At 34.8% G+C, this 23,683-nt stretch overlaps 1 protein-coding gene across 1 annotated transcript; it reads left to right on the forward strand.

Annotated features, from left to right (window-relative positions):
- Window positions 1–11,776: 11,776 nt before the first annotated feature.
- LOC145666804 (uncharacterized) lies at window positions 11,777–19,639 on the forward strand. The gene is made up of 2 exons (XM_081734366.1): window positions 11,777–14,691; window positions 17,491–19,639. The coding sequence occupies exons 1-2, from the start codon at window positions 12,875–12,877 to the stop codon at window positions 17,531–17,533; spliced, it is 1,860 nt and encodes a 619-aa protein (XP_081590492.1). The 5' UTR covers window positions 11,777–12,874; the 3' UTR covers window positions 17,534–19,639.
- The last annotated feature ends 4,044 nt before the right edge of the window (window positions 19,640–23,683 follow it).

The raw sequence follows: 23,683 nt of genomic DNA on the forward strand, positions 1-23,683 counted from the left end.
TAAGGAATTCATGTTGTCTGGCATTGAACATTATTCATCCTTGACTCTTGTATGCATATGATTAATGTCTTTAGTTTTTGTGTTAGTAATAGTGTAGAACGTAAGCGTGAAATTCATCCTACTGAGATTTGACAATAAATTTAATAAGGATAAATACCGTCGATATCATTTATATCTATATACTCTTATATAAAAGAGTAGGAGAACTTACTGATTAACACCGGGGCCACATATCGAGAAACATGAAATTGGGACAGATAATTCCTTTCGTTACGAAAGAGAGAAACAAACTATGACTCTTTGAAATATGTATCCTAATAGCTGAACACATGTTTCAGAGTTTTGGAAAACTCCACACACAGAGGGGCCAATTTCTATAATATTCAAATTTCCGTTTATTTATTTATTTACCGGTATTTATTCAGAACGAGCCTAATGTGAGGTTTTGCTTAAGTCGGAGGTAAGGTATTCGATATTTAAACTCTTAGTTAAAAATAAGGGTAAGTGTTGCAGTGTTTTCAGAAACTCCACTCGTACAGGCGGTAAAGGGGAACATTTTCTATAATACCTGAAATTTTGATCCTTCATTCAAGAAAATGCTGAATGAAAGAAAGAAAAAGATTCACTTAAGCTGGAGATGTTTTGTAAAATTCGGTATATAAACTCTACACTAAATATGAGCGAACATGTTTCAGCATTTTCGAAAATCCTTTAGAGGAGGAAAGGGGGTAATTTCGGCATATTCATTAAAACTTATTACAGCCGAGCGAAGAACAGACACATGTGTTGGGCTTCATGACTAGAGCTTTCGCTTTCCAGGCGCGTGGTTGCATACTTTACCCTCTTGGAAGTAACGCTTTGAATAAAACTTGAATAATAAATCGGATGTCACTACTAGTAGGTCCCGTCCTCGATGTCGGTCTTGTGTAATAATGAGAAACGAAATTATAAATTCAAATACTACTATCTATACGTGATGTGGACTTTTCGCATACCCTATAGAAGTTCAAATAGCTTTTGCAGTTCGTTTTTCCAGAGTGGCAAGATTAATAACTTATTTATTAGGTTACATTAGAACTATTCCTATCGTAACTACATACAAGTCAATTTTTAATTCTTTTTACTGATAATCAGAAGACAGACAGAAATGGAAATATTTGAATTAATACAAATAATTTTTGATCTGTTTGTTTCCAAGAAAGGAAGGAAAAATTGACAGAGAGATTTTTCAGAGGTTCGACTTGCTATTGTATATTATCCTGATTTATGCATTTTTAACCAGTAGACTTTTATAAAAGCATCACAAAATGTGCAAATCTTTGAAACGAAATATTGTAGGAAAATGTAATTGACATGAATACGTCTCAAAAATATATGGTTCCAATACACATATCACGTAATCCAAACATAAATAATAATTGGGCAAATAATTAAAGGTTGTAGTGAATACTGGCACAAAATTGTGTACTTTACGAAGTTTTTACTATGTTATAAATGAAATAATAGCTTGTTTTTCATTCGTATTTTTATAAATTATAAAAGCACGACTGAAAAGCCTATAAAATCTTGATTACTTCTTTGTCCTTCTCCGTTACAAAATGAAAAAAGGGAATTGTGTTATTTTTTGTGATGATAGTAGTAGAGAATATTTGCTAAAGGACGCCGTAGGATACACATTTGTAAATGAAATACTACTAGTATCCATAAATAATAATAATAATAATAATAATAATAATAATAATAATATGAATGTTGCTTAAGTTATTTCAGTAGTTTTCGCTAGTTTCTTCAGCAACTTCTTGGGACTGCTACGCTAGAACTGTTGTGGATCCTGTCATCGTAGGACTAGCCCAGAAAAGGTCAATTTCAGTGCTTAGAAAACAAGAAAACAAGTTACAAATTGACAGAAATTTGTGAAGCACTAGTATATATTTTCTGTGAAAACATTTTAAGTAAAGATTTATATTAAATTGAGTACTACGCTTACTATGAACAAGTACAATCACTGAATACTAGAAAAATACCGTTAATTCAATCACACACTACTTTTCATCTTAAATTTTCTACACATCGTTAGTCAAGGTCACAGACTCAGTGTAATAGTGATGTTAAGTCTTAATCCTTTAAGACGACGATGAGGGGCATTATGATTGGATTAACGTTTTTGTTTTCTAGTATTCGGTGATTGCCTTCGTTTATAATGAATGTACTATTCAATTAAATATAAGTTACTACTTAAAAATATTTCACAGAAAGTGTGTACAAATGCTTCACAAATTTCTGTAAATCTAAGCAATGTAATTACCTTCTTCTGGGCTGGTTCTAAGATGAGAGGATCCACAATAGTTCTTGCAATTCAAGAAGTTACTGAAGAAAGTAGAAGAGACCACTGAAATAATTTAAAGATGATTAACTTTTTTACGGATACAAAGATAGTAGTATTTCATTTAGTAATAAAGAATATTATATCAATATAGCGTGAAACTAAAGTGTCTTGCCTATAAAGTAAGGGATAATGGTGTTATTGATATGGTCTTAAGGCAAAGACAAAAGCTGTTCCCTTCATTTTATCGTAATCATCTTAAATGTTTTTTGAGGCTATATATATATATATATATATACACACCATGTGATCAAAAGTATCCGGACACCTGGCTGAAAATGACTTACAAGTTCGTGGCGCCCTCCATCGGTACTGCTGGAATTCAATATGGTGTTGGCCAACCCTTAGCCTTGATGACAGCTTCCACTCTCGCAGTGATACTTTCAATCAGGTGCTGGAAGGTTTCTTGGGGAATGGCAGCCCATTCTTCACGGAGTGCTGAACTGATGAGAGTTATCGATGTAGGTCTGTAAGGCTTGGCACGAAGTCGGCGTTCCAAAACATCCCAAAAGTGTTCTATAGGATTCAAGTCAGGACTCTGTGCAGGCCAGTCCATTACAGGGATGTTATGGTCGTGTAACCACTCCGCCACAGGCCGTGCAGTATGAACAAGTGCTCGATCATGTTGAAAGATGAAATCGCCATCCCCGAATTGCTCTTCAACAGTGGGAAGCAAGAAGGTGTTTAAAACATCAATGCGCTGTGCTATGAGAGTGTCACGCAAAATAACAAGGGGTGCAAGCCCCCTCCAGGAGAAACACGACCACACAATAATACCACCACCTCCGAATTTTACTGTTGGCACTACACACGCTGACAGATGACGTTCATCGGGTATTCACCATACCCATACCCTGCCATCGAATCGCCACATTGTGTACCGTGATTCGTTAATCCACACAACGTTTTCCACTGTTCAATCGTCCAATGTTTACGCTCCTTACACCAAGCAAGGCGTCGTGTGGCATTTACCTGCGTGATGTGTGGCTTATGAGCAGCCACTCGACCATGAAATCCAAGTTTTCTCACCTCACGCCTAACTGTCATTGTACTTCGAGTGGATCCTGATGCAGTTTGGAATTCCTGTGTGATGGTCTGGATAGATATATGCCTATTACACTTTACGATCCTCTTCAACTGTCGGCAGTCTCTGTCAGTCAACAGACGAGGTCGGCCTGTACGCTTTTGTGCTGTACGTGTCCCTTCACGTTTCCACTTCACTATCACATTAGGCACAGTGGAGGGGGCGCGGTGGCTCAGTGGTAGAGCGTTCACCTCCGGTGCTTGTAGTCCCTGGTTCGATCCCAGCTCGCGCCGTGTGAACTTTGTGGTGGACAAACACCGTGCTCGTGGGTTTCCTCGGGGTTCTCCCGTTTCCTCCCACTTTCTTCATTCCACCATTTCATTCATTTCTCATCATCGCCGTCTCCTTTAGCCTAACCGGCATAACCGTGGGACTAAAACTAAAGATTTCATTTAATTTTTTCAGACAGTGGACCTAGGGATGTTTATGAGTGTGGAAATGTCGTATACAGACTTCTGACACAAGTGACACCCAATCACCTGACCACGTTTGAAGTCCGTGAGTTCCGCGGAGCGCCCCATTCTGCTTTCTCATGATGCCTAATGACTACTGAGGTCGCTGATAATGAGTACCTGGCAGTAGGTGGCAGCACAATGCACCTAATATGAAAAACGTATGTTTTGGGGATGTCCGGATACTTTTGATCACATAGTGTATATTAGAATTTTGAGTTAGGATATTTTCCATTTTGCAAATGAAACTACAGGGCTTTCTTGTTACAAAGCACATCAATAACTTTATTTATTTCAATTTTTAATATAATTTTATTAAAGTCGTGTTTTGGTACAGCGCTTAAATAATACTAAAATTGTACAATGAAACTGATTTTAAACTATTCGATTTACATTTTTGTTACTATTTCTCTTTGTAAACTTATATCTAAGAGATAACTGTAGCATTACGCTCTGCTTATTTTGGAAGCGAGAGATTGTACTTACGTAATTTTTTTATGCGTTTTGTAGAAATATATAATTAGACTAGGTATATTTTACATCATCTCTAAAAGGTGTAAAAGTTACCGCAAATATGTATTTCTTTTTATTTTACTTTTTGTTAATTATTTTTGTATAAAAAGCTTATCATCAATGAATGTATGATTTTTTCTCAATATAAAATAATGTTTTGAATACTTTTGTTATTTTTGTACCTAATACAATGTTGATTTCTAATGGTTAAGTTGTGCAGCGTGAGAGAGACAGTTTAAAAAAAGGATCTTAGTGTGAAAACCATATTGCCCGTTAATATTTGCCTTAATTTACTAAAGGTTGTTATCAAATATTGATTCCTGTTCTAGTGTCTTCCGTGTACAGGATGTTTAGTGCTTCGCAGTTTCTATTCGAACGTTTTCAAAGTGATTTACTTAAGAAGAAAAGTCAGTGTATAGCTTCACCAGAAGCACATTGGCGATTTTAGAAAAGTCATACGTGAGTTAGCCAGTAATATTCAATTTAAAATTTTGCAGATATTGGGGAGAGTTTACCACAGTAAGTAGAGAATTTCAATTAATCTTCCTTACCACAGAAAGTAGAGAACTTTAAGTACTCTTCTATACCACAAAAAGTAGAACATCTTAATCTTCCCTATCACAGAAAGTAGAGAACCTCAAATAATCTTATCTACCATAGAAATTACAGAATCTCAGATAATCTGTCCTATCACAGAAAGTGAAAAATCTTAAAGTAAATATCTTCTCTATCATAGAAAGTAGAGAATTTAAATAAAATCTTCCATACCATAGAAAGTACACAATCTTAAATACTCTTCCTACCACAAAAATTAGAGGATCTTAAATAATATTTCCTACCACAGAAAGTAGTCTCGAGTAATCTTCCCAATTACAGAAAATAGACATGAGAAAATGGAGTAGAGTGTTTTAAATTATCTTTCCTACCATATTCGAAATTCTATTATTTCTTCGCATATTTGTTCCATGTACTTTTCTTTGGCTTTATCCGTCTCTCTTCTCAATTCATTATTCAGCCTTCTGTATTGTTTAATGTAATAATTTGCTCTTCTGCGTCCCTCTATCTTCAGCATCCATTCGGTTAACATAGTTTCCTCAGTGCACTTTCCATCCTGTTAGTGTGTCTAGTAAAATCAGTTTAACTATTTTCTACATTGCCTACTATATCACCCATTGCACAGACTTTTTCTTCAAACTCTTCTTTCACATCACTGTCCGTCCTTAGTCGCTCTAAGTTCCATTTTCGGTTCTTCCATTTTGCTTGATTGACTTTAACCAGGTTTGCACTTCCGCCACTAGAAGATTTTGATCCGAATCAATATCCGCTCCCGGTAGTGTCTCCACGTGGGTACGTTCTTCCTGAAGCATTATTTGACAAGAATATAATCGATTTGGTAGCGTTCCTTATCTCTTGGACTTTTCAACGTGTGCAGCTTGTTTTTTTCTTTTTTTAAACCACCTGCCTACTGAAGTTGCTAAACATTTGGGCCCGTGCGTTTCTTCTACCTAGTCTAAATGGTCCCACTACGCTTTTGAAGTCTCCCATTATTATGGCGTTGATCTTACATCTTCCCTCGTGATGCAATTTGTCACCAATCTCATCATGTATTACTTCTATTCCATTGTCATCATGGTTGGTTGTTAGCATATATACTTGTATTATCACAATATCCAATGGTTTTGCACTTAGTTTTACTAACATCAAATGGTCAATGCAACATTCTACTTTAGTTACACTTCTTGCTACTTCGTTCTACATTGCTATCGCGACACCATTCTCGGCCTTAACGCCATCCAGCCTTAAGCGCCCTAACAACTCGAAACATTAATGAGCTGTGAACAGTGTGAGCAAATGTATAATGCAGAGTTAGCTCTGAAAATTCTATTCTGATTATTTATGTTTGGAAGATAAGAAGGTGACGGACGTCGTTTTACTGTTGGTGACGAGTTGAAGGTAGGTCGTCATCGACGCAGATTTGCTGAAACGACATGAGAGGTTGCAGAACTCAGTTGTTAGTTCGACGATATCACTGATTTGGAGAAACTATGGGTAAATGGAGAAAGTTGGAAAAATGGATGCCTCACGAATTAACTGAGAACCAAAAGTATCTGTGTATTAAATTCTACTTTATACTGCTACTGTTCTTGTGTACGAGAACGATCAATTTCTCGACCATATTCACACATACAAAGAAAAATGAATCTTATAGAATAGAAATCAACACGATCTACCAATGGTAAAATCGCATTTCCAGTCCTAAAACCTTCCCAAAGCCGACGTTACACTTAGAAAATTTTATAGTGACTGTGTAGCTCCACTGATCCATTCCATATTACTTAATCCTAGCAATCCCATCACTTCCGATAATTCAGAATGTTGATAAAATGCCCCCAAAACTGATACGTCTATTTCCTCCATTGTTAAGAAGTCTAATCAAGTTACAACGTGGATAAAAGATGCTACAAAAATTGATATGCATTGTAATACGAAACATTCTTTATCATGGGCGCATGGTATAAGGGGATTCTGGGGGAAGGGAGTGTCGAAAACTTTACCAAATATTTTGCTCCCTTTTCTTTGAAAAATGTAGAGAAATATTGGTGCATTCCAAGCGAAATCAGCACATGGGTGTAGTTGCACCATCTACGATTTTTCCCATGTTTTGGTATGTTATGAGGTACAAAAAAGGTGTTGGCAAATACAGTGACAGATGCTGATGCTTCACCGTTTCCAAGATAGAGGGCACTGAACATGTGAAAAATGCTCCAAACATGCATATATTAAAATATTTGTAGTTTGGTGAATGTGAGAACATGATACTTTGTTACAGTACATATAGTAATACAGATGAAAACACAAAAAAGTAAGAAACCAATATTTCCAATGTTGCCATTACAATGGCGGGTCAAATATTTATTTATTTATTTATTTCGGAAAAACAACAGGCAAATGCCTAATTACAGTTTTCCCTTATTGTGAAGTGTATTTAATACACTTTAAAATACACATATAATAACATACTAATATGACCTCAATTCTATCGTAATACACACTAAAATACACATATAATAAAATAATAATATGAAAGCAAAATATACGTTAAAATACAAATAGCACGATATACAGAATACAACAAATTTATGTAAAATGAAAATTTTGTTTGCAACTAAAAATATCTATATCTGGGTGTTCTTGTGACATCTTATTATACAATATACACATTTTTCTGACAGGCGATACATCTAATGCATTAGTCCTTTGCGCTGAGAGATGGAATATGTCATTATGGGGTCTCGTTGCTCTATGTGGGACGCGAATTTTTATTTCTGATAACAAATATTCTGAATCTATTGCACCATGAATTATTTTATGTAAGAAAGATAATGTGAAATGACTTCTTCTGCTTTCAAGAGATTGTAATGAATATTTCTTTCGAAGACCTTCGTAGTTCTCAAATTTTGGATATATACCTGTTTCTTTATATGTCAAAAAGCGCACAAATTTATTTTGAATGTTTTCGATTTTATTTATATATTTCTTACTATTAGAACCCCATATTATCGCTGCATATTCCACCTTAGACCGTACATAGGCAGTGTATAATGTTTTGAGAGCATTAGTATTAGAAAAATCACCTCCTAATCTCATCACAAAGCCAAGATTCCTAAAGGCCTCACCAATTACTCTGTTGACATGAATATCGAATAGGTTTGACTGCAGAGTGACTCCAAGATCAGTAACATTATCCACTCTCTCAATTGGCGTTTGATTAATAGTATACATATTGCGTACATAGTTTATTTTCCTGGTGTATGATACTACTTTACATTTTCTAATATTTAGTAGCAACTTGTTTGATTCACACCATTGGGAAATAGCATTAATGTCATTTTGCAAAGAAATTGCGTCCAATTCCGTGGAGATACTGCGATAGATTTTTAGATCGTCAGCAAACAAAAGTTTGTGGGAAGATGTTATTACAGATGGTAAATCGTTAACAAATAGTATAAATAACAGAGGTCCTAAGTTCGATCCCTGAGGCACACCAGAGTCTACGACATATTCCTTAGTTAAAATATTCTTGTATCGAACGCGATGTTTCCGTTGGTAAAGATAGGATGCTATAAGTTGTTGAAGATTTTGTGAAAAATTGAAAGTCACAAGTTTGCTTAGAAGTATATCGTGATTAATTACGTCGAACGCCTTGGAGAAATCTGTATAAATTACATCTACTTGTTCCTTTTTATCAACTTGATTAGCTATAAAATGTGTAAGTTCTGAGAGATTAGTTACGGTTGACCTCTTTGGCATGAAACCATGTTGAAAGGGAGATATTACTGACCGTACATGTGAGTAAATTTTTTCGTATATAATAATTTCAAATATCTTAGATGGGGCAGATAGTAGGGTTACCGGTCGATAATTTTTTATTTGGTCTGTAGGACAGCCTGTTTTGGGAATGGGACAGACGTCACCAATCTTCCATTTCGTAGGAAATGTAGAAGAAGCTATTGACTTATTAAAAATAACTTGTAGGGGATGTTTCAGTATTTCTGAGCAGCCTTTAATGATATATGGTGGTATTTTGTCCGGTCCACAAGATGACCGTGGTTTAAGTTTTTTAATAGCATTCTCCACATCTTCGATTTCTATAAAGTTAATGTTTAATTTGTCCAGGATTTCCGAATTATTGTGTTGCTCCGCAGGAATAAGATTGTAGCTCGATTTATTGTGTGTCACTTGAAAATTTGCCATAAACGCGTTTGCAATATCAGCATCGTCACTCAAAGTTTGACCATCATAATGAAAGATATTACTTCCCGAATTACTCTTTTTATTCTTAACATACGCCCAGAAAGTCTTAGGATTATTTATAATATTGGCCTCACAGTTGTTTAAATATATATTGTATGCATTAGAAATTTCTTTTTTAGAAAGAGCTCTCAATTCTTTAAATTTATTGTAGTGATAAAGTGCGTCCCGAGAACCCTGCTTCCATTTCTTATGGTGATATGATTTGCTCTTAATTAATCTAATTATGTCACTTGAAAACCAAGTAGGATAATTGAATTTAGCTCTTTTTCTCGGGATGCATCGGTCAAAAATAGAATAGAGTGTATTATAGAAAAAATCCACAGAGCCATCTACAGTCAAACTATCTGTGATAGGTTCCCAATTTGTTAGTGATATTTCGCGGTACAGTTTATCAAAGTCAGCTTTAAAAAAATTATAGTCTCTTACTTCGCTTTTGTTTTTACACTTAGCATTTCTAGAGTTAATACATTTATATTCAGCTAGGAGGGCTGGGTGATGAGCATCCTCCGGTAAAAGGGGAAGGTGTTCGTGTGTGACCTCTACACTGTTAAGATTCGAGAGTATTAGGTCAAGCGTTTTGCCATACGAGTTTTTAATATTATTGAAGGTTTGTAAATTATAAAAATTCATTAAGTGAAATAACTCTTGACAGGTTCCAGTAGATGTTAAAAAATTGAAATCAGTTCCCGTGACCTGTGAGAGATTATAGTCGCCTGTCAGAAGAATGTTACTGTTTGGTTGTAGTACACTAAATATGTATTCAAAATATTCTCTATATGTTGATTGATTTGACCCAGGTGCAGTATATACAAGACCAATATATATACAATTAATCGTATCTACAAAAACTTTTACTGTAATACAATCAACACCAGGAATGTCTGGGAAAGGAATTTTCTGCACACGATATTTTTTATTTACAGCTAATACAACACCACCACCCAATTTCTTACCAGAAGTAGCAATATTTCTGTCAGCTCTTACCACGACATACCGCGGATCAAAGAGTTCAGAGTCATTATGACTGTTAGTAAGCCAAGATTCAGTTAATGCAATTGCCTGATAATTGTTATTTAATACATTTTCGGTCAGCGTTCTTAATTTGGTACGAGTTCCCCTCAGGCCCGTAGTCAAGGGGGGGCTAGGGCGGGCTAAGCCCCCCTAAAATTTTTTGCAGCCCCCCTAACTAAAGTTATTGTTCAAATTAACGGGGGATGCCGGGGAAATTTCCCTTCGGTAAAACTGTATGTTCGGCTCGTATGACAGAAGTAACATAACATCCATTTCTGGGATAAATTTTCGCCTTCTACATTTACAGCAAAAATACATAAGCAGTCCCCTCTCGTTCGAAAGTTTAATTCGAACACTGACTGAAATGTTGGAAGAAATTGTATTTCCAAATGTACTTTACAGTGCTAAATTAAAATTTACTTTTATTATCCTCATTTAAAGTATTGGCCTATTTATGAACTACCCTTCTTTGAATTGCTAATATTTCTTTGAGCGTGATACTTTTTTTTTAATGCTTCATGTGCAAACGACCCTCGCTGCAGGAGAAAAATAATTTATGGTTATTCTATCGGCAAACATGCATTTGTGTTCAGAAACAACATAGTTTTGCCTTAATCTGCGGATGAAGAGTTTACTTCTTCCTGTCCTTCTTGGAATTTACAACTGAAAACATCCTTTTGCTGTGAGTCATTGGCTTTCGGTCAATATGCGAGAGATTGAAAAGACAGTATCCCTCAACAGGGGGTCGCAACTGCTTCGCTCTAATCATGACACAGGTGTATGGGTTTGTTTTGTGTATATTAGACATGGAGAGAGAGAGGGGGGGGGGAATTTTGACTACGTTTTATGTCACGTGATAACGGAGTAAGAAAAGTTTCCTTTTCTGAATTGTGTTTACTCTTGGGTTATGAGTTGAGCATGTTTGTAATTGAAAGTTGAACGATGCTGGTTTCTGAAGATGCACCGAAGTTGACTTGAAGAATGAGAATTGTAGTGTATCAGCAACTTGACTATTTGTTAAATAACTTGGAATAGATAAGTAATACTTTTAATATATCTTTAAACTAAAAATAAGTTCGATTCACTTAATCTTTCTCGGGGATGAATTATTAGATACTTTATTAAAATAATTTAATAATTGTTGCCAATCTTTGGTGCCAGAATCAAATGTTCATGCAGATCATCAGACGTAAGCCTAATCATCCAAAGTTACTATTTTGTAAAAGAATACCTTGCAATCTTCTGGTATGTAAACAAAAGATGTAGCGGACTAAACGGAGGTAGTAGTTGCACTTATAGGAAAAACAGAATTTTCAATTAAAAATTGAACCTTATTGGATGATAATATGTATAATGCTTTATAAATTTGAAATTTGACATTTGACTTAAAACAGGGCGCGTTGGGGAGTTTAGCGTCCCTCTTCAGCAGGGAGGCTATGTAGACACAGGACCTATAGCTTAAAGTAATATACAAATCACTATCGGTTTGAATCCGAGGACTAACAGTACGGTATGTAATATGTCATTTATAGTCAAGGTTTTGAATTTTCTAAAATAATAATTGTAAATTGTAATTATCCTCGATTTTTCTGTTATTAAAACGAGATAGCAAGTTTTGCACCGAATTGTAATAATCATAGTATCCTAACTGAGATTTAAATGATTTCAAGAAAAGCTATGGTTCTCAATGACCTCTGGTGGTACTTTTTGGAATGATAATTTTGTTCAAGTGCAGCGCTACCTGGGATCGTCAGATCACAGGCAGCTATCAAATAGGAAGGAAAACGATTATATTTGGTGTCAAAATTGAATATGTTTCAACCTAATCGGCTTCTAAATTAAATTAAGTGTTGATAGTGTATTTGATAAATTGTGAATATGTGAGTTTATTGCTGAAAAAGCTTTGGTTTATAACTGGAATACCTACTGTAAGTAAATTATTTTCTAGAATTTCTCTTGGCAAGTTAGTACGCCATTTAACATTGTGGTTGTTTCTATGTTGCTATCGCTGGTCGATATTTGAATGATAATGAGTTTTATAGTTGAGTTCTCAATTTTGTGATCTAAATTAAATTCATTTTGTGTTATTTTTTGTATTCTCAAAATTTGGCAATTAATTATATTGTTCGAGTTTACAGATATAAAGTTGATAATATCCGATTTAACTCTATTATTTGACTAATGTAGAGCTTAGTTTACCTGGCGTGCTATGAGAGTATTTTTACTAGTAGCTATTGGATTTAATAAGTTCCCACTTTTGTTCAGTTACTTGAACTATACCGACATAATCATAATTTATTTTTTAGTGGGGGAATTCAATTCTCCTTCCTTCCAGCGTGCACGTTTAAGTTGTCTTTGCGGAGGCAGGTGCGCGTGTAACGTGTTAATATCCTTCCAAAATAATTGTAGTACTAATATAAATTTATATTTAGAAACAGGATATACGTTACAAATCTAAATAGCTGCCTGTGATCTCAGTTGGTGAGTGGGAATGTAAAATATGTTATTATTTTTGTTATGTGATAGATAGAGCCGGATTATTCTGTAAAAGGGTTGCATTATAGTTAAATAGTAAGTTATTAAAATTGTATTGAGCGTCACCGAGTGGTTCGTAAGATGGCGACCGGACCTGTTAATCATGACCTACGTCTTGAACTTGATCATTTCGAAAATGGTGATACTGGAGTTTTAGTAATTAACCCAACTCAATTGACAAATCCTAGTGTGGAAAATCACGCTAGTGATCCTGGTGTTTTGAGTGACGCTGGAAAGAATAATACGGTAGAAAATGATTCATTTGTTATTGCAAGTGGCAATAAAAATCAGAGTGATAACGTTTGTATTAAGACTTCGCCTAGTCGCCCGGGGGTGTCAGGTGGCCACGAGCAAACAGCAGTCGGCGGTCAAGGCCGTTCACCTCCAACAGCTGGTGGTAGCTTATCAGCACAAATACGAGCAATTCGTTCGCACTTGGCTGGAACTCAGATATTTCCTTCAGAATCAGTTGTAAATAATTTCACATGCAATACTAATGCTTCTGTTTTGAGAACAGATTTAAGTAAACTTGTAACTCATTCAGCACAAAAATCTTTAAACGATTTTGCTCGTAATATACCCTTTTGTGATGGAAGCAAAGATATAGAACTCTTTCAGTTTTTGCTTTCTGTTTATAAAATTAATAAACTGAGGTTGTTTCCCTTAGAATGTATTATGATGTTGGCTATTGGAAAAACTACTGGGTTATTAAATACAGAATTACTTAAGTTGTTGGGCAATGTTAATGACTGGTTGGAGGTATGTCGTGCCTTACGAACTTCTCTGTTGACACCATTAGGCTTACGAGAAATAAATAGATTGTTTGTTGAACGTATTCAGAGCAAGAATGAAAATATATTAGAATATATCAGCAATATTTATGATGCTTATGTGGTGTTTCAAGGCACTCTAAATGAAGAGGGTATTAAAGTGAATGTTTTACAGGGTATGAAACCAGATATTAGATACGCAATCTTTAAATATAATATTCCATCAACTTATCAAGAACTATATGAGGAAGTTGTTAAATATGTGAATTATGAAAGATCAAAATTAGTCTATGATGAAATGTGCGGGTCAAATTTTTCTATTGAGTGTAAAAAGAGAATAAAATGTTATTTTTGTGGCGGGGATCATAAGGTTATAAATTGTATGTATAAAAAGCAACAACAAAAACAACAGGCGGCCTTGATGAATAGAACGTCAACCGAGGATATTAGGAAACCTATAGCTACATTTATCGATGCGTATTTTTTGGGACGAAAGTTAGAAGGAGCCTTAGATACTTGCAGTACAGTGAATCTTTGTGATATAGACTCTTTTAAAGAATGGGAGCAAAACACTAAATGGAGAGTGCAATATATTAAAGATACTTTTCGTGGAGTGGGGATTGGAAAGGAAGTGCTTTATTTAGATCAATGTGTTGTTCTACCGATAAAAATTGGTGATTTAACTTACAAACTTAAATTCTTTTTGCATAAAAACTTGTCACCTAAGTTTATTATAGGAATAGACGGAATTAGTTTTCTTAAAGGAGCAATAGACATTAACAAGAAACAATTTATAATAGATGGTGGAAAAGTTAAAGTTCCAATAAGGTTAAATAATACCCCTACTCTTTTGAAAAATGATTCTGCCGCAGAAACTAATCATTCCAGGTCCCATAAGGTTCCGACTTCTAAATGGTTTGTGGAACATCAGGCGTCTCGCGATGGTGTGCAAGCAGAAACAGGTTCAAACAGCAGAGCTACATCCAGGGCGGTGGTACATAATTTTCAACAGTCTGGTACACAGGGGGATGGATCCAATGTACGAGAGGATACGAGAACTCCTAATAGGCAGGCTACCAAGGTTTTGGTCGATCCCAAGTTGGTGAATGAAGATCCTGATTTACCAAGGTATGTAAATGAATTGGTTGCTAATTATTCTGACGTTTTCAGTGATCGTATTGGAACAGTTAAAAACTTTGAGTATGAATTAAAAGTGACTGATGAAACCCCTATTCGAAATAAAGCATATCCGATTTCACGTAGTGAACAGAAGGAGATGGATAAAATTATTGATGATTGGTTAGAACAGAACATTATTGAAAAAAGTAATAGTTGTTGGGCTTTTCCTGCATTTTTGGTTAAAAATAAGAGTGGGGGAAGAAGATTAGTAGTCAATTACAAAGGTTTGAATGACAGACTGTTGGTTAATTCTCAATATACTCCGCTTATTGAGGATGTTATTGCACAATTATCTCAAGGGCGTATCTTTAGTGTGATCGATCTACGTAAAGCTTATCTACAACTGAAGATATCTGAGAATTCGCGCCAGTATACTGCGTTTTTGACGCACAGAGGCCTTTTTCAATTTCGTTATTTACCTTTCGGATTATCTGTGGGGTCTTACTTGTTGTCAAAACTTATGACAGACTTGTTATATCCCTTAAAAGAGGAAGGATTGGAGTGGTTTTTTGATGATGTCGTACTGGTTTCTAAAGATATTGTTTCGCATAAGAAATTGTTGACAAAAGTGTTGAATATTTTTCGTGAAAATGGTATTACGCTGTCACTTGATAAAAGTGTTATGTTTCAAACCAGAATTTCTTATTTAGGTCATATTATTGAATATAATAAATTTGAAATGGATCCTGCTCGCCTAGATATTATACGCAACTTACCAGCACCAAAAAATCGTCGGGGGGTGTTGCGTTTATGTTCATTCTTGCAATATTACTCAAGGTTCGTGCCTGGTTTTCATGAAATAATGCATCCAATAAATGAATTGAGATCTCCTAAGGTGGCATTTCATTGGGGACCCGCCCAGGAAAAAGCCTTAGATGATATCAAGGCAATGTTCGAATCCCACATAGTGCTTAAATTACCCGATTTAAACCAAAAGTTTATAGTGTGTTGCGATTCATCATTAAAAAGTCTTGGAGGGGTGATCCAACAGTACGATTCAGAAGGCTACTTGAGACCTGTAGCATATTTCAGTCGAAAATTACGTCCTTATGATTATAGTAAGCCCATTTATTTGCTTGAATTGATGTCAGTAGTGGAGACTCTAGAACGATTTAAAATCTATTTACATAATAAATTTGAATTATTAGTAGATAATCAAAGTTTGTCTTATGCCCTCAAGAATATTAAACGTGTAAAAAAATATGGTAGCTTATTGCATAGGTTGTTTGCCTTTCATTTTGATGTTAAGCACATATCGTCAAATTTAAATGTAACATCTGATTTTATTTCTAGAGTATATAACACCCATGATTTCGAATTGATTGAGAATGTACAATCTAGTGATGAGGAAATGCAAAACCTATGTATGGTAAATATGTGGGATATGCCCTATGCATCTTTATCTATTAAGGAGCATCAGTATAAAGATCCTTTTTTGTCAGAAATAATTAAAAAATTGGAAAGCAAACAACAGGTAGAAGGTTATAAATTGGTAAACGGAATACTTTGTAAGAAAACAAAAGCATATAAGAATCCCTATAAGGTTTGTGTTCCCAAAAATTTATGGAGAGTATTGTTGGAATTCTATCATGGACAAATTTTGCCCGGTGGTCACGGAGGGGTGAGCCGTACGATTGGGAAATTAGCCTCGCGCTATACATGGCCTGGTATCTTGAAAGATATTAAGGAATACGTAACCACTTGTAAAGAATGTCAATTAGCAAAAGCCGAAAATAGGAAAAAGATGGGGTTGCTAGTATCAGAATATGAAAAGACTGTAAACGGTCTTTGGTATGGAGATGTAATTGGGCCAATAACAAGATCAAAATCAGGACGTTATTGTTTAATTATAGTAGATGGCTGTTCACGTTTCGTTTATCTGGAACCTATTAAAGTTTTGTCCAGCCAAAGTATTATAAATAAGATGTATAGGTTAATGTGTAGGCATGGGTTTATACATGCTTTCGCCCATGATTGTCACTCGATTTTTGTATCTAAATTGTTCACGGACTTTTTATATAGTCAAGGAATCAAAGATATCAGGATTTCCCCTTACGCAGCGTTTTCGAATTTGAGTGAAAGATACATACGTTCTGTGAAAAATGGGTTAAAGATATTTTTCCATGATAAACAACAACAGTGGGATAAGGGCATACACGAAATTGAATTTTCACTCAATAATTCGATCCACACAGAACTAAAGTGTAGTCCAGTGGATATGGTATACGGGTATAATGTGTGTGACCCTCTTGACACTAAGTGGAATGTGGATAAAATATTTGTGGATAAGAATAAAGGTGAAATTTGGGCATCGGCGATGCGTAATATGGAGTTAGCGTGGAAGAGGAGGAAGGCGTTATATGATAAAAAGAGAATTCCTGTTGATTATAAGGTGGGGGATAAATTATTAATAAAATCGCAAGTTAAGTCATCATTGGTGGACAAGTTTAATAAGAGCTTGGCTTATCGTTGGGAGGGCCCATACACATTGGTCAAATTCCTGGGTCAGAACAGTGTTCAAATTAGATCTGATGCTAATCCTAATGATGTTCGTAGGTCACATGTAGCCCTTACTAAAAAGTATCGAGAGAGAAGAGATATAACTGCAACATAAAAAAAAAAAAAAAATCCGGCTAATTTAGAGTATCTCAGTCTGAGTGTTACCGCTTACCACAGTTTTAGTTTGGTTGTGTATTTGTTTGTGTATTATTTGTTTTGATCAAATAGTAATTGTTATTTCTATTGCAGGCCTGCAATGCCGTGTTTTGTGTATTGTCGCGACTACCATTGATGTATGTATGTGTCCATGAATAAGTTTGGTTTCGGATATTGTCAATTATTGCAGAATTTGTCAGCTGTATGTAAGTAGTATGTTTTTATTGTTTATTGCCTAAATGGATGTTTTGGAGAGCCAATATCTGTAAAAAAAAAAAAAAAATCAATTCTGCATTTCCGAGTCAGCTAAATTTTGTTAATTTGAGTATTGATAATTAGGTTGATAAAGCTTATGTGGAATAAAATTTAAAATCAATCTATTACTTATTAGACAAGAATAAAAATAATTTAGGCTGTATTATTATAATTTATTAATGAGTTAATTGCCATAATTATTAACGGGTGATGGATTAGAAGTAGAGGTCCATGAGTGAATGTATTTTGTATGGCGATGGATGATTCTCGTTATTATTAGTATTTGATTTTGTTTAGTTCGTTTCTTTTTCTTTTTTTTTTCTTTTTCTTTTTGGGGGTTAGGTATGAATGATGGAGTGGATGATTCAAATCAACTAACGGAGATATTATGAGTAGTTACCTTATGGCAATTGCTTATTAAATGGATTATAATTTAGGAACATTTATATTAAAAAGGTTAACTTTTTAATTCGGGAGGGCAGGATGTGTGTAATATGTCATTTATAGTCAAGGTTTTGAATTTTCTAAAATAATAATTGTAAATTGTAATTATCCTCGATTTTTCTGTTATTAAAACGAGATAGCAAGTTTTGCACCGAATTGTAATAATCATAGTATCCTAACTGAGATTTAAATGATTTCAAGAAAAGCTATGGTTCTCAATGACCTCTGGTGGTACTTTTTGGAATGATAATTTTGTTCAAGTGCAGCGCTACCTGGGATCGTCAGATCACAGGCAGCTATCAAATAGGAAGGAAAACGATTATATTTGGTGTCAAAATTGAATATGTTTCAACCTAATCGGCTTCTAAATTAAATTAAGTGTTGATAGTGTATTTGATAAATTGTGAATATGTGAGTTTATTGCTGAAAAAGCTTTGGTTTATAACTGGAATACCTACTGTAAGTAAATTATTTTCTAGAATTTCTCTTGGCAAGTTAGTACGCCATTTAACATTGTGGTTGTTTCTATGTTGCTATCGCTGGTCGATATTTGAATGATAATGAGTTTTATAGTTGAGTTCTCAATTTTGTGATCTAAATTAAATTCATTTTGTGTTATTTTTTGTATTCTCAAAATTTGGCAATTAATTATATTGTTCGAGTTTACAGATATAAAGTTGATAATATCCGATTTAACTCTATTATTTGACTAATGTAGAGCTTAGTTTACCTGGCGTGCTATGAGAGTATTTTTACTAGTAGCTATTGGATTTAATAAGTTCCCACTTTTGTTCAGTTACTTGAACTATACCGACATAATCATAATTTATTTTTTAGTGGGGGAATTCAATTCTCCTTCCTTCCAGCGTGCACGTTTAAGTTGTCTTTGCGGAGGCAGGTGCGCGTGTAACGTGTTAATATCCTTCCAAAATAATTGTAGTACTAATATAAATTTATATTTAGAAACAGGATATACGTTACAATGATAATATGTATAATGCTTTATAAATTTGAAATTTGACATTTGACTTAAAACAGGGCGCGTTGGGGAGTTTAGCGTCCCTCTTCAGCAGGGAGGCTATGTAGACACAGTACCTATAGCTTAAAGTAATATACAAATCACTATCGGTTTGAATCCGAGGACTAACAGTACGGTTTGAACCCGAAACCAGACGCACCAAAGGCGAGCGCTGTACCCATGAGGCTACGGGGTAGCCCACAAAAGTAACAATTTTTTTAATGTAGTTTCATTTTGAAGAAGAGATATCTTCAATAGAAATAAGTAAATAGCTGTTTAAATCATTAGTTCTTAACTTAAACTTTTTTAGTACCTACGAAAGCAACTGATCTCGAATTCTTATTTGTACAATGTAAAGAAGAATTTCATTTATACTTTGATATGAATTGTACTATACAAAGAAAATTTAATGAATTGTTATTTCTCTTATCAATTTCGTTTCGAGAAAGAAGGTAACTGCGCTAGAACAAGGAACTTTTTTGGAGTTATTTCTTATTTGAATGCTCGAGTACCAAAACATAACAGATTATTTTTACTTAAACATGACTTTAGTAGCAATCGTCCTAAATGATTGTTGATAGTAAGTTCCAAAGAGTCTAGAGCAGTGGCTTTTAAACTGGAGTCCGCGGACCCCGGGGGTCCACGTGGCCTGGCTACGGGGTCCGCGACGTCTAAAAATTGAAATGTGTTGTGATAAAATGGAACTCACAGCTGTAATGCAAAATGTATTTTTTCAGTTACTAAAAAGAAAGCAATTAGAAATTATACCTACGTTTGTAAATTTGAATATTTTCTTTACCAAATTTCTGCCCTGAAGCCGATCAACCGTTATATAGGACTACTTCAGGTGAGAGAAATTCCTTCTTTGTTAGGGCATTTTCTCAAAAGGAGTTGTACATTAACTGCACCGTGCCGATCTTGTTTTGTTGAGTTACAACAATGATGTCACCAGAAATCTCGATCTGGACACAATTGTTCTAAGATTGGCAGCATCCAAAACAATTAGACTTATACTGTGATTGTGTTGTTAGTGATTGTTCAAATGTTCAACTTGTTTCTACTATAGTGTGCCAACATGAGGAGTGTATATATGCGTGTTGTGTTTGTGTTTCTTAATCTTATAAAATTTATAAATTTGTAGATAGCAAACACCCATAAACATATAATTATTTCTTTCGAACATCACTATAAAAAAAGATCAAAAAATGTTTAGAAGTAGGGGAGAGGGGGTACATTTGAACATCTGTTTTCGAATATTCGTTTTTGCTTCCAAACACCCAGTAAATTTCCTTATAGAACTGTAGCAAAAGCTAAATATAATATACATTATATTTGCCATAAAATAGAGTACTTTGTTTGATCTTGTCATTCTGTGCAAGGGCGCAGGGGGTGTCGTTCAAATGTACCCCCTTGGGGGGTAGATTGAAACAAGCATGGGGTAGATTTGAACATACGTGGGGCAGTTTTGAACAAACCATTATTTTACTACAATAATCGTTATTTTCAGGATGAATTCGTTTACGAACAACAAGGCTAATGTAACAAAGCAGCATTAACAGTTTAAGGCACAAGAATTAACCAATCGCGTATGGTAAGGAAATAATAATAATAGTAATAATTGCTAAAACATATATGCATGCCCGTAATTGTATATTGTGTGCCTCTGTGCTCTAAATAATTTGCCTCCCCTTCGGAAACACATCTGAATTGAGTTGAATTTATAATTTTGGGGGTCACTGAGATGAATAGTGACAGTTATAATCCAATTCAACTTCAAGGTTATACTCAACTCCCAAGTGAGGCGGACGAGAGTTTAAAAGTAATCGAAAACGACAGACAAGAATTAGAAAGTCCACACACAATATCAGCAGTTGGTACTGAACATTTGTCTTCATTGTCTGAGAACACAAACATGTTGCTGGTACTTATAACTTTCAGAAAAGCATAGGTAGAACAATGTTCAAATGTGCCCCCTAATTTTTGTTCAAAGCTGCCCCAACCGGCATGATCAAGCAGAATTTGATAATACCCAGATAGTACAAGCTATTGTGAAATACAAAGGGCAACATTGGATAAGTAAATTAATGTACTTGCTTCTGCAATGAATGGCAGATAATATCAAAACACAGGCTTCTGTCAAAAATCTTACAAAACTTCACAAAATTTCCAACTTTTCACCCCACAAATGTAACAAAGTACTGCTGTTCATCAATAGTTACATTAAAATTGCAGATAACAGTTGACCGTCATGCAACGCAGTTTTGCCAAACTAAAAATTTTGAAACCACCAGATATCCTATTATGTCTAGCCTGTTATCTTAAATGTTCAAAGGTACCCCCTGTTCAAATGTACCCCCCACTCCCCTACAAGTGTAAAATAAAGCGCGTGATATTTAAAGAAATATAAAGTTTCATATCTAAGGAGATGTAAATAATAATACAGGTAAAATGTTAATTTCACTTTTCCAATATGCATATATTTGTTTAGGCCACATGTATTTCAAAATAGTGATTTAAGATTCTGAGACCCTTCTCTGTAGAATCTCTTTGAAGATAGTATTAAATCTCATTACTCTTTAGATGTTTTCGAGTTTTACAAATATTTTTTCAGTCCATCAAAAATTTAAAAACGTATTTCTTGTACTAATTCTTTGGAAATTTTAATGATTGGTTCGTTCGGCCAACTATTTTTTTAAAATATTTTTTTATTTCCTTGAAGATGAGAAAACGGAAGAAATATTTTGTTGCCATAACAAATAAATGAAAAGGAAACACATAGTATTCTAGCTTTCAGGTACAATTGTACTAACGCTATAGGGGAAAATTTTAATACTAATTCCTTCACGCTGTAGTTTTAGTTTTAAGAGCATAAGAAATTATTCATCATCACACACAGAGACAGACATTATATATATATATATATATATATATATCGGTGTGTGTGCCCACCCTAATTTACATTTAGCCCCCCCTAAATTTCGAAGCTGGCTACGGGCCTGGTTCCCCTTACGTTTTGAATATATATATTAAAATAGCCATCTTTCCCCTTAACTATATTGTCACTTTCACCTCTCACTTCGAATGTTTTTGTACTTACGGAAGTGTCCTTGGTGCACCCCCCTCATGTTGATATCTTTCTGCCTGCCTTGGAATGTCCAGATAGAGGGTTGGGGGAGGGAGCGGATGCTTGGTTTTCTTGTCGCAGATGCTGTCGAGATTTTCCTTGTTCTTGATTGACAGGTGCTTTAGGCGATTCAGGTGGCTGATTGTAAAGTCCCTCGGCCTGGTCTAATAAGGTTTTTTTTTATTATTCCTGCATTATTATTTTTGTCAAAGTTATAGGTAGCCAATTTTAAAACTGTCAAAGTTAATAGCCTATGCTATTCTTATTTTCAGTGCACTGTATTTTTTATGTATTTTATTGTTATTTACGATGTAGAACCTATTTAAATGCGCTTGCCCTTTCTCTATTGAAAGTATTTAAGCAAAACTAAATTCGCTTGAACAAGTCATTGAAGCGGTGGGGGAATATAAATTTGTAAAAAATGAAGCCTAAAACAACTTTTGCGGGGGAGGGTTCCGGACCACCCACTATCCTGTGTGGTATTCCATACTACTGATGCGTAAAGAAATAACGGTTTTTAAAAGAACCGACAGATTTTTTTCAAAAACTGGGAAGATTATGAAAATTCCGATTTTCAGAGAAAATTCTTTCGAATTTAAAAACTGTTGCGTTTGTAACTGATGCCGATTTTAATAGAAAACCGAACCGTTTTTTAGTAGAAAAACGAGCCGGTTTAAGACCAAAAACAGTTTTGGTGAATTCGATTAGTGACAGAACTTAAAATGTTTTTGAAGATTGTGGTTAAAAACAAATTAAAATTCAGAGTTGACTTGCGCGGCAGTTTATAATTGTTCGTGTGTCCAGCGTAGCTGGTAAGTTCATCTAGCATATTAATATAAGTGCTTGCAACCCTAACGGTAGCCGACAACAACAGCAGAAGCATGACACAAGTAAGATTGTCAGATTTACTCTCACTCAAATATTAGTGTATCGAAAAACTTTTTTAAAATGGAGCTACTTTTGCAGTAGATACACGAAGAAAGTAAGACTGACTGTTAGAATAATAATAGAGGTATGCAAACTCATTCTTTATCAGTTAAACTTCTTACGATAAGGTAAGTTTGGCAACATGAGCTCAGTTGTTGCCACGTCGGCGGAAGCGGGATGACAGTTTTGATTCATTGTGTTCTGTGATAGTTCAGTGAATTTTGTTGTGCAAATTTCTTCTGTTTTGTTTTATTTTGTTATTTTCTTGTTATAGTTATTCCGTGTTATCTGTGTTATTAATAGTGCTGTTAGTAGTTAATTTTGTGTTTAACTGCTATAGTGGTATTTTTGGAGACAGTGGCTAAAAATTCCCACATTGTTATAAGAAGCAAAGAAAGAAGGGAAACCTCTTTCTACTGGTGAAAAAATCATGTTATTAAACGTTTATTCATATTTTCGAAACCAGGCAGTGAAGCTGGAGAGAGGGTTTGTCCTTAGGCGTCAAGGCATCTCTGAAA

The sequence above is a fragment of the Thermobia domestica genome, chromosome 12 (assembly GCF_964235325.1).
Source record: "Thermobia domestica chromosome 12, izTheDome1.hap1.1, whole genome shotgun sequence".
Lineage (NCBI taxonomy): Eukaryota > Metazoa > Arthropoda > Insecta > Zygentoma > Lepismatidae > Thermobia > Thermobia domestica.